Source organism: Epinephelus lanceolatus, chromosome 22 (assembly GCF_041903045.1).
Source record: "Epinephelus lanceolatus isolate andai-2023 chromosome 22, ASM4190304v1, whole genome shotgun sequence".
Lineage (NCBI taxonomy): Eukaryota > Metazoa > Chordata > Actinopteri > Perciformes > Serranidae > Epinephelus > Epinephelus lanceolatus.
The window spans coordinates 5,692,679-5,704,691 of NC_135755.1; the positions used below are offsets into that span (position 1 = coordinate 5,692,679).

The 12,013-nt window shown below is 39.0% G+C and overlaps 1 protein-coding gene across 1 annotated transcript; it reads left to right on the top strand.

The window, feature by feature from the left end:
• Nucleotides 1–2,505: 2,505 nt before the first annotated feature.
• On the top strand, nt 2,506–6,335 carry LOC144459631 (uncharacterized). Its single transcript, XM_078163940.1, has one exon. It carries the CDS (start codon nt 2,966–2,968, stop codon nt 4,064–4,066), a length of 1,101 nt encoding a protein of 366 aa, XP_078020066.1. The 5' UTR covers nt 2,506–2,965; the 3' UTR covers nt 4,067–6,335.
• The last annotated feature ends 5,678 nt before the right edge of the window (nt 6,336–12,013 follow it).

Consider the following 12,013-nt stretch of genomic DNA (forward strand, 5'->3'; position numbering starts at 1 on the left):
CTGTCTCAAGCATGTAATAACAGTGACTGGTTGAAATCAACTGTCGAACAGAGACTTAAAGATCAGTTTCTGCAAAAATGGCAAAGTGAACTTTATAGTATGACATCATGTGATATTTATGTTGAGTTTAAACAAGAATTTACGTTAGAAAAGTATTTATTGTGTGAAAATCAAAAGTACAGACAGGCCATCTGTAACTTCAGGACAAATAATACCAGAATCCCAAAAGTCACTGGAAGATATAAAGGTCTGGATAGAAGCCAGAGGTTTTGGAATCTTTGTAATGATAACTGTATTGGCGATGAGTTTCAAATCCTGTTTGAGTGTAAAAATGTAAGTATAATGAAACTCAGACAAAAACTTAGGCCAAAGTATTATATAAATCGTCCATCTATGACTAAGTTAATTTTGTTATTACAATCCAATAAGCTAAAAGTTATTTGTAAAATAGGTGCCTTTTTGAAGAGTGTCTTTCCTTTATTTAAGTAATACATTTATTTTGTTCTCGTTGCCAGAATGAGAGAATAGGTACAGCCTTGCTACTAGCTATGTTTGTATAATTGTTTTCGTATAAGCTGTGCTCCATACCATGTGATCATGGTCGTGAGCTAAAAAAATAAATGAGAAAATAAATGAGAAATGAGAATTGACAGACAAACACTTGTCTTTATCTGGACACATTTCCCCCACCAATACAACATGCTAATGTTATTAGCACAAGCCTATGGCATTTTACATTGTATAAATTAGCCTAGCATCTAGTGATCTTTCCCTTGTCTCATATAAAACCAGGGACAACAGCAACATGTAACAAAGGTAACGGCACATAATTTGACTCCATTACAACTCACAACATTCACCGACAAAACAACTGTCTTATACAAAACACGCTTTCGAAACAAATACAACATGCTAACATAATTAGCACAAGCCTATGGCATTTTACATGGTATAAATTAGCCTAGCAACAAGCAGAAACTTCCTCTGTTCATATGAAGCCAGGATAAATCCCAAAGTATAAATCCCTGAAGGATAAATCACACACAAAACTTAAAAATTTATTGTTTCTTATCTGTGAAATACAAGCTTCGTTTCCACTGAGGGAAATGGTTTCAGCTTACTGTAGGAACAATTTCAAACACAAGTACACAAATCAGCTTCACCATAACTCGTAGCATTCACAGACACACTTGTCTTTATCTGGACACATTTTCTCCACAAATACAACATGCTAATGTTTTTAGCACAAGCCTATGGCATTTTACATTGTATGAAATTAGCATAGTGGTTAGCAGAGATTTCCTCTGCTTATATGAAGCCAGGAACAACAGCAACATTTAACAAACGTAATGTTACAAAAATTTGTCTCCATTACAGCTCACAGGGTTCATCGACAAAACAACTGTCTCATGGTGCGTTCCAGGCAGGCTTTTGAACTCGTAAGTCACGACTTCAAGTCAGGAGTTACGACTTTGTAGCGTTCCAGGAAAGTTACGCCAGTTACTTCCTGTTTAACGTTGAACATGGCGAACCGTTTGTTTGTGCTTCCCCATTATTTCTATCGCCAAAGGTGCCTGCTCCTTGCTCATTTGAATGAAACGGAGAAGGAGAAACGGCGCATAAGGTCACAGATGCTATTATACTTTTTATTTTACATTATCTGTGTGTTTGGAAACGTATTTTGTATTGATTATTCTTGCACTGGAAACCAGCTGTTAGAGCGTCTGCCAATAATGCGTTAACATTAGGGTTATTTTATGTCTATTTCTCATCATGTATCACCTGCATCAACACCGCATCCATAGGGCTGCCATTGTTGTTTAGAGGAGTAAGATAATTGGTTTAGAGGGCTGTGTGACGTTAGAAAGCGTAACTGGGAGTACATCGATCTTGTACGAGTTCATGGGTGGGAAGTTACGGGTTTAACTGCCATTCCAGTGCACTTTCACGGGTTACAGGTTGTGAAAACATGAGTTACGGGTTGCCTGGAACGCACCATTATACTAAACACGTTTTCCAAACAACTACAACATGCTAATGTTTTTAGCACAAGTCTATGGCACTTTACATTGTATAAATTAGCCTAGCGAATGGCAGAGATTTCCTCTTCTTCACAGTTTGTTTTTTTTCTGTGAAATTAAAGTAAATTAAAGCTTTGTTTCCACTGAGGGAAATGGTTTCAGCTCACAAACATGGACAGTGGTTCAACGCAGAAGTATTAATACCGCCTTAACACTTTCTGCAGTACTTCAGTGGTTTGAGCACAGTACCTGGGGGGGTTAGCTTCCTGTGAATGCATGCTTTGTTTGCTGTTTGGGCCGAGACAGTGTTAGAGGAAACAGATCTCAATGGGCAAGCTGTCAAACTTGACTCACTGCAAACTCTGGCATCCCATGGACAGTCATTCTTACATAATTCACATAAGCCTGAACAAATGAAGAGCTGCACTGGGGCCTCCAAACATGACAAGTCTCAATGGATGTTAATAATTGCTGCAAAAATGAAAGCTTAGCTCAACCTCACTCACTCTGACACAGCTGAGTGAACACTGTGAAGCTGTTTGATGCTCAGAGATCTGTAGAAGTTCAGTAAGGAGTTTTTGAGCTGTGATGTGAATGAACGACAACATTTCTCTGTAACATCTGTGTGTTTCCTGTTTCCTGCAGACGTCCAGCAGCTGTTGGTGGTTAAAGAAGAGGTTCCCCCTGAGCAGCAGGAGTGGAGCTCCAGTGTGGACCAGGAGGACCCAGAGCCTCCACACATTAAAGAGGAGCAGGAGGACCCAGAGCCTCCACACATTAAAGAGGACCAGGGGGAACTCTGGATCAGTCAGGAGGGAGAGCAGTTTCAAGGGCTGGAGGAGGATGATATCACCAAGTCAATATCGACTCCTGTCCCTGTGAAGAGTGAAGATGATGAAGAGAAACCTCAGTCCTCACAGCTTCATCAAAGACACACTGAACAGATGGAAACTGGAGCTGATGGAGAGGACTGTGGAGGACCAGAACCAGCCAGGAACTCAGATCCAGATACACATTTACAGCCTGAGACTGATGACAAGACTGGAGAGTCTTCTGAACCTGAAACTGATGACAGTGACAATGATGATGATTGGACAGAGACCAGAGAACCTCAGTCAGGCTTAAACTCTCTTAGAAATGATGAAGACCCTGTTAGTGACTTGGAATATAGTGTTGATGAGAAACCATTTAGCTGCTCTGAGTGTGGGAAAAAATATAATCACAGTTCAACACTGAAGATACACATGAGATCCCATACAGGAGAAAGACCATTTAGCTGCTCTGAGTGTGGGAAAAGATTTTCTCAGTCAGGTGATCTGAAGACACACATGAGAACTCACACAGGAGAAAAACCATTTAGCTGCTCTGAGTGTGGGAAAAGATTTTCTCAAACAGGTCATCTGAAGACACATATGACAACTCATACAGGAGAAAAACTATATAGCTGCTCTGAGTGTGGGAAAAGATTTTCTCAGTCATGGTGTGTGAAGACACACATGAGAACTCATTCAGGAGAAAGACCATTTACCTGCTCTGAGTGTGGGAAAAGATTTTCTCAGTCAGGTGATCTGAAGACACACATCAGAACTCATTCAGGAGAAAGACCATTTAGCTGCTCTGAGTGCGGGAAAGCATTTACTCGAACAGGTCATCTGAAGACACACATGAGAACTCATACTGGAGAAAGACCATTTAGCTGCTCTGAGTGTGGGAAAGGATTTTCTTGGTCAGGTGATCTGAAGACACACATGAGATCTCATACTGGAGAAAGACCATTTAGCTGCTCTGAGTGCGGGAAAGCATTTTCTCTAACAGCTCATTTGAAGACACACATGAGATTTCATACTGGAGAAAAACCATTTTGCTGCTCTGAGTGTGGGAAAAGATTTTCTCGGTCAGGTGCTCTGAAGACACACATAAGAACTCACACAGCAGAAAAGCCATTTAGTTGCTCTGAGTGTGGAAAAGGATTTTCTCAGACAGGTTATCTGAAAAGACACATGACAACTCATACAGGAGAAAAATCATATAGCTGCTCTGAGTGAGGGTAAAGATTTCCTCAAAAAATTCATCTGAAGACACACATGAGCATTCACACAGGAGAAAAACCATTTACCTGCTCTGTGTGTGGGAAAAGAGATGGAAACAGAGGCTGAAGGAGAGGACTGTGGAGGACCAGAACCAGCCAGGAACTCAGATCCAGACACACATTTACAACCTGAGACTGATGACAAGACTGGAGAGTCTTCTGAACCTGAGACTGATGATAGTGACAATGATTGGAAAGAGACCAGATAATCTCAGTCATGTTTTTGCCGTGAACTTGTAGCTTCCTGTCAGTTGTTAGCAGTTAGCAGAAGGTTAAACTGTTACTGCAGCGCCTTTTAAATGTCAGGATTTATTCACTGTAAGCTGATAACAAATTTACGCCTCTCCAGTTCATGTATTTATAGTATTTGCCAGTCGCATTGGAACTCTGTGGTCACAAAATGCGAGTCACAGTTTGGATCTCTCCTGGTCACACTGTTGTTTAACTCATTAAGTTAAACTCTTACAGCTACGCCGCTAAACATGGATGATTTATTCATAACGATAGCAGAGTACGAGGAGGAACTTTGTCAATGAAAAGAGGAGAATGAGCGTCAACGGAAACTACTGGACGCTGTTTTCAACCCTCAGCTTCGGTTACACAGAGCAGGTTTGTTCATTAAACATTACAAGTTCATTATTAATAATATAACTGCAGCTTTGTTCAATAAATATTCTGTCTGTTGGCGTTTGAAAGCCACGTTAGCTTCTGTGGTGTCGTTAGCTTCTGTGGTGTCGTTAGCTTCTCTGGTGCTGTTAGCTATTTCTACTTCTGGCCATCATGTTTTTTTTTTTCTTTAGATATGTAATAGGACAAACGTGCTCTTTAACAATTTAGCAGGATTTCTTAACTCATAAGGGACACAAGTAACGTGTTTACTTCCTGTAAATAGAGCAGTAAATCTGATGTACATATATGTATTTTGTATTTATCTGTTTTAACATATCTGTAGCATATTTTACTGTATCATAATACATGTCTCAGGATTACACTCACCAGTCACTTTATTAGGTACATTTTGGTAGAACCGGGTTGGATCCTCTTTTTAACTTCTTTAACTCCGTTCGGACACCAGCGTCTGCGCTCCCTCCATCCTCTGTTAAATGGTATCTCACAGGTGCACTACATCATCAAACCATGCCGGTATTGTTTTTCTTTTATTCCTCATGGATTTTGCATCAGGGCAGCCTAAACACACAAAGTCCAAAATTGCATTGAGTCTGTCATGTCATGCTGTTTTTCGAGGGGAAAAGTTAAAGGATTACTCGCAATCTCATGCGGAGCCGTCAGTGGCCGGGCAAGTACTTCCCAAATCTACTTGCCCTATCTAAATTCTGACTTGCCCTGCCTAAGAGGTTCTTATTCTGGCTGTGTGGTGCATATTTTCGCTCATGACTTATATGTTAAGTGAGCAGAGACGCTCAGCCAATGGAGGCAGCAGCACATAAAAAAGCAGCACACTGCAACTGGCCCCTTCGAGGACAGAAACAGGAGAGGAAATACACCATTACAGGCCTGGAATTAAGTTATTTTTAGGGCAAGGCCACTTTGGCCTTTGATAAATACAAATTTATTGGGGCACCAAGGCCAAAACCAATGGCGCAATAACAATATGTGCTAACTACATTGAATGAAGACAAAACACTATATGTGTTGAAAAACAGTACTGAGTTTATTAGAAGTGGGTGTGCATGACTGGGGATATATCTCGTTTATTGTTGTTTTGATTCATGTCCCTTATTTTTTAAGTCTTTGAAATCTCTTTATTCTTTTGTTATCTCCTAGTTATTAAAAAAAATTATTTGAAGAAGATTCTTTATTGTCCTTTCTCAGCACATTACATACATTTGACCTCTGCATTTGACCCATCCTACTGTATACACCGGGAGCAGTGGGCAGCCACAGTGCAGTGTCCGGGGACCAACTCCAGTTCTTTTGCCAATGCCAGTGGTCAGGGTCACTGACAGGAGTATTCACCTAACATAGCCTACATATCTTTAATTATATAATTATTTATATGTCTCTATGAATATTTTTACATAAATCCCCAATATTTTATTTGACTTTAAAAAATCCTCTTCTTTCATTTAATTTGACAATGTTTATTGTATTGTATTATATGTATGAATTCTCTACAGGATCTTGTATGTTCATTAATGTGTGTTCAATTTATTAAAAGAAAAGAAAGCTTCTCTGGTGTCGTTAGCTTCTCTGGTGCCGTTAGCTATTTCTACTTCTGGCCATCATGGTTTTTTTTCTTTGGACATGTAATAGGACAAACGTGCTCTTTAATAATTTAGCGGGATTTCTTAACTCATAAGGGACACAGGTAACGTGTTTACTTCCTGACAATAGAGCAGCTTTGAAATAAAAACGTAGCAAGGTAAAACAGAACCAATATCAAGGGTCGTAACTAATAAAAAAAAAAATTAAAATGTAATAAAAATAAGATAATTAAAAAAACCCACAATTTAATAAAAAACAAAACTATAATAAGATGAAACTGAGGCATTAAAAAAAGATTGTACATGAATATGTGATTGCCCTCCCATCCCCACCCCACTGTGTTTCCAATTGGCTAGCAAATTCACAGCCAATTAAGGTCAACTGACAACGGCCAGAGAAGGAGAGGGACACACCCAGAGAGACACAGAGACAGAGCAAGAGAGAGTAAATTAGGAAATAATGGCATGCCCCTTCATCGAGGATCCTGTTGATGAGGAGGCCCACATTGTACAGAGGGCCTTCCAACCACCACCAGCCCCAAGGGTCTTCCAGGACAGGACCAACCCATTGATACAGACAGACTCCTATCTGTGGGAGAGGTACTAGAGATGGGATTTATGGCTCTTTGAGGGGAGCCGGATCTTGGTGAGCCGTTCCTTTCAAAGAGCCGTTCAAAAAACTGGCTCATTTGACTGATTTTTATATTTATTAAGTTTTAAGAAGCCAGCCTGGTGGTAACTCATTTTATCTTGGAAATAATCACTGGGAGGTATGATGGGGTAAGATTTGGAACAAAATAATACAAAATTAGATATCCCACCAATATCTGAGTTTGAATTATTCTGAAATATTGATTATAACCTCATTTGACATGTGTGGACTAGATTTTAAAGTCTGATCTGGATTCATTGTAAATATTCCACAAGGTTGCGCCATATCACTCTGCTTTGACAGTGACATCACTATTTTGGATTTACCCTTTATACAAATTGTTTGTATGTGTGTAAAGCTACCATGACTTGTTATTCATGCAACACCGTGACCTTAACACTTACAAATAAACATTAAAAAACAAAGTAGGCTACAATGAATTTTGCTCAGGGGAGGAGCAAAGGAGGAGCACACAGTGATATTAAAAAAAAAAAAAAAAAAAGAACGGTTCCCAGCTGCGACTTGGTTCCCATCGTTCATGTTAATGAGCCGTTCAATAGAATCGGTTCGTTCGTGAATGTCACAACACTAAGAGGTACTAGTTCAGCAGGCAGAGCATAGTGTATCTATGCAGTTTGCTGGAACCACACATTATAAAGGTCACAGGCTGCAGCTAGTCTCTGACCACTGTGCAGTCAGTCTGTACTGCATTGAGGTTCTTTGCTAGCGGTACATTCCTGTACAGTGCTGGTGATGCTGAGAGGATAAGTAAGGCGACTGTTTGCAGAGAGGTAAAAAGGGTGTATTTTCTATTCATTTTGATTATTTCTAGCATCACCATACATCATGCATAGGGCTTGATTTGTTCACATTAACATATGGTTATCTTTTATATTCATGAATTAACCATGAAACAAAGCAACCACATTAAAATGGGACACACACCATTGTGGTCTGTCTGTTCCTCATCCTATAGCACATTCCATACATTTAAGGGGATTTTCCTTATTTTGATATAATCAGGGATAGAGCTTACAACTGATGAGAAATAGATAACTGATTCACTATCACCTGCATTCACTTAATAGTTTTCCTCATCTCCACTGAATTGATGGATTTGCTAAATGGAATTTTCTACAATCAATAGATAAATGTAATGTGATTACTTCCTATAAACTGATCATTTCTGAAATGTCATAATCTACAATCAATTATGTGATAAATGCGATGATTGACATAAAATAGTTTGATTAAATGCATCATCTGAAATGTACATAGGAATCAGTAGATAAATGTGATAATTAGTCGTTGCGTACCACTTACTCGAAGAACACTCTCTGTAAACGCGGCTCTTCTTCTTCTCTCAATTTATTGGCCGATCGCAAACAACTTCCAGGTGCATACCACCACCTACTGTACAAGAGTGTGCAATGTATCCGAAATCATTCACTACTCCCTACTACATGTCATATAGCCTGTTTCTTAAATCCTACTCGTAAACACAGCTCCTCCTTCTTCTGTGGTTTAATGGCTGCAGGCCGCTGCGGGCACGCAGACTTACTTCCGCCTCCGGGTGGCGTATTCTGGTTTGCTGACTTGCGCTGTGTGTCTGACCCGACCGAGGCTATGCTAAATAGCCATATAGAGAAAGGCTTTTTTGTCGCTGTTGGGTTTAAATAAATATGCGGATCTTCAAGGGGGGGGGGGGGGGGGGGGGGGGTGATACGAACTAGGGACAGTTTTATAAATGGTGAAAAGTTCCAGGGAGGGAGGGACAAACTTACATTAGCATACTGGATTCGGTTAAGAGGATGTGGGGATGAAAACACTACCAAAAGTGTCCTAAATGAATGTTGGGAATATAGTAGTTTTAAGGGAAAAGGGTTTGGATGGAAGACCAAAGATCAGCATTAAACATGACACATACAACCAATATTTAATTTGTAAAGGGTGAGCGTAAAGCACTAATCAAGAAGAAAATCGATTAATTTTGGCAGAAGAAGTGGGATGAGGACAGTAAGGGCAGAACTTATTATGGAATACAAAACACAGTTAGAGCACAGAGCATTAAGGGAAGAAGTAGAAGAGAGGAAGTAGTCTTGTCAAGATTAAGATTAGATCACACTGGTGTGAAGGCAACTTTATTTTTATTGGGAAAAGTACATTTGCGGGGTTGCGCAATTTGTAATAAATTGAAAAATGTGGAACATGTAATTATGCACTGTACTAAATATAATGAAGAAAAGATTACCTTACAACAAAGGGTGAGAGAGGCAGGACGAGACTGGAATTTGGAAGGGATACAGGGAACCAAGGGAGATAAGGTGTGGGGAATGCAGAGGGGAGTAATAGATTTCTTAGTTAGTACTGGTTTGTTTCATAGAATATAGCTGCTGACTGTTTTGTTTGTTTATTGTTACTATTTGTTTATTTATTTAGTTATTTATTCTCATACGATATGATATAATGTAAAACTAGATCCTGTTCTACATACTCCGGTACAGTAGGTGGCGGTATGCACCTTTTAAGTTGGTTTTGCAATCCGCCAAAAATATTGAAAGAAGAAGAAAACAAGTTTAAAAAAACAGTGGTGACGTGGTAGGAGAGTGTGGATTACAAACGATGATATTTGACGACGATTTTCTGGACTTTGGACTTGGCGGTTGGCATAAACTGGTTCGGGATGGCGGATCAGGTCATTGGATTAGATGATGATGATGATGATGATGATGATGATAGTATACATTTTGATGACTGGACCCCAGTTTCTAGTGGGAGAGGGCGAGGAAGAAGCAGGCGTGAGGAAGTAGGCCTAAGTCAAAACAGTAAAAGAAGCTTGGAAGAAAACAGTTCAGAGGAAGACCGGAGAGTTGTTCAAAAAAAAGTTATGAGGGAGGGATTTAAAATAATCCTTAAATTCAGAAAGTGAGGGATGGGAACTTGTTGATAATTTGTAAAATGGAGGAACAGAAGAATAAAGCGTTGTCGATGGAAAGTATTTGCAAGAAAATTAATGGAGAGTAAAAATTTAGTCTGCTTAAATGATGGGAGTGGTACAAGAATTAATATCAGAACGGGCTCAGATTCAGCTATAGATCTTACACTTGTGTCAGATTCATTGGCAGGTGTTTGTTCATGGGAAGTGATCAGAGACACGACTGTGCAGTGACCACTATCCTATTATCACTGTAGTAGCATTGAGAGTCGAAGAATATGATAATCAGGGATCCCAGAAATGGGCTTTTAGTAGTGTTGATATGTGTTGGTATATTTGTGATCAAGAAATGCAGAAAATTGCTATTAATGATGTTGATAATTCAAATCTTTCTGTTCATGTAGCTATTTTAGGGGATGCAGAGAAGTCCATTCAGAAGAAGGGAGGTAAGCACATAAAGAAGATTGTCCCATGGTGGACAAAGGAGTGTGATGAAGCAATTGAGTCTCGAAATAAAGCTGTGAAAATGTTGAAAAGAAAAAACAGTTTTCAGAATCTCATTGAATATAAGCGACTGCAAGCAAATGTGAGGAGAGTCATAAAAAATGCAAAGAAAAAAATTTTGTAACTCAGTGGGAAGGGAGACGGAAATTGGAAAAATTTAGAGAATGATAAAAAGAATGGGATTAAAAGAGAAACAACAGCAGTGAAAGATGAAGAGAAAGCTGAGATGTTGGGTTCCGAAAATATTAGCGATGAAGGGAAACTACGACAGCAGAGAATGAAGAGCTGTGACAGTGTGAGGAAGACACCAATGACTCACTAAACAAGTCATTTAGAAAGACAGAACTACACTGCGCTCTCAACAAAACCAAGATGTCAGCGCCAGGCAAGGATCAGATTTGTTACATAATGTTAAAACATCTTCGTAAATCGTCTAAGGATATTTTACTGGAACTATGTAATTAAGTTTGGGAGGTTGGAAAATTACCACAAAGTTGGAAGGAGGCTGTTGTAGTTCCAATACGCAAACCAGGGAAAGATTGCACAAATCAAGGAACTTGTCAACCAATTGCTTTAACATCCAACATCTGTAAAATAATGGGGAAAATGACAAATGACAGGTTAACATATTCTATAGAAAGTAAAGGATTTTTGTTGAAATATCAGAGTGGTTTTAGAAAAGGGAGAAATACTATGGATCCAGCTGTATGTTTAGAACACGAGCTTAGAAAGGCACAGATAAACCAACCAAAGTGTAGTGGCTGTGTTTTTTGATGTAGAGAAGGCGTATGATGTGATGTGGGGAGAAGGATTATTAATAAAACTTTGGAAATTAGGTATTAAAGGTTGGATATATAGATGGATTAAGGACTTTTTACTTTTAATTTGGAAGATTTATACAAGTAAGAATAGGAAAGAAATACTCAGGAAAAAGTGGTTATTGAAAATGGAACACCTCAAGGAAGCATAGTAAGCCCCTTACTGTTCTCCATAATGATAAATGATGTGTTTATGGGATTAGAGAATGAGATGGGGGTTTCACTTTTTGCCGATGACAGAGCAATTTGGAAGAGGGGAAGAAATCTGGAATTCATTGTAAGAAAACTGCAGGGTGCTATCATAAAAATAGAAGAACAGTCATATAAATGGGGATTTAAATTTTCACTTGACAAGACAAAGACAATGTTTTTTTTGTTTTTTTTTTACCAGGAAACAAATTGGTAGTACAGTAAAACTAAAACTGTATAAGCAAGAATTGGAGAGACATTGAGGTTATGTACAGGTGCATTTAAAACAACTCCAACAGCAGCATTACAGGTGGAAATGGGAGATGGTTTTATAGGATGCAAAGGAAAGTTGGAGAGATGAGATATGCAGGAAGGAACAGAAGAGAGGAATCAATAATATCAAGACTCAGGTTTGGCCATACTTCGCTTAACTATACATTATTCAAAATAGGTAAACATAATACAGGGGAGTGTGATTACTGTGGCCAACTAGAAACAATAGAACATGTTATATTACATTGTCGGGGGTATGAAACAGATTGACAGAATTCTATTAACAATCTTAGAAACAATAAGGTAC

What these genes read in the sequence shown, in the direction of transcription:
- LOC144459631 (XM_078163940.1), top strand. Translation starts at nt 2,966, where the DNA reads ATGGAAACTGGAGCTGATGGAGAGGACTGTGGAGGACCAGAACCAGCC.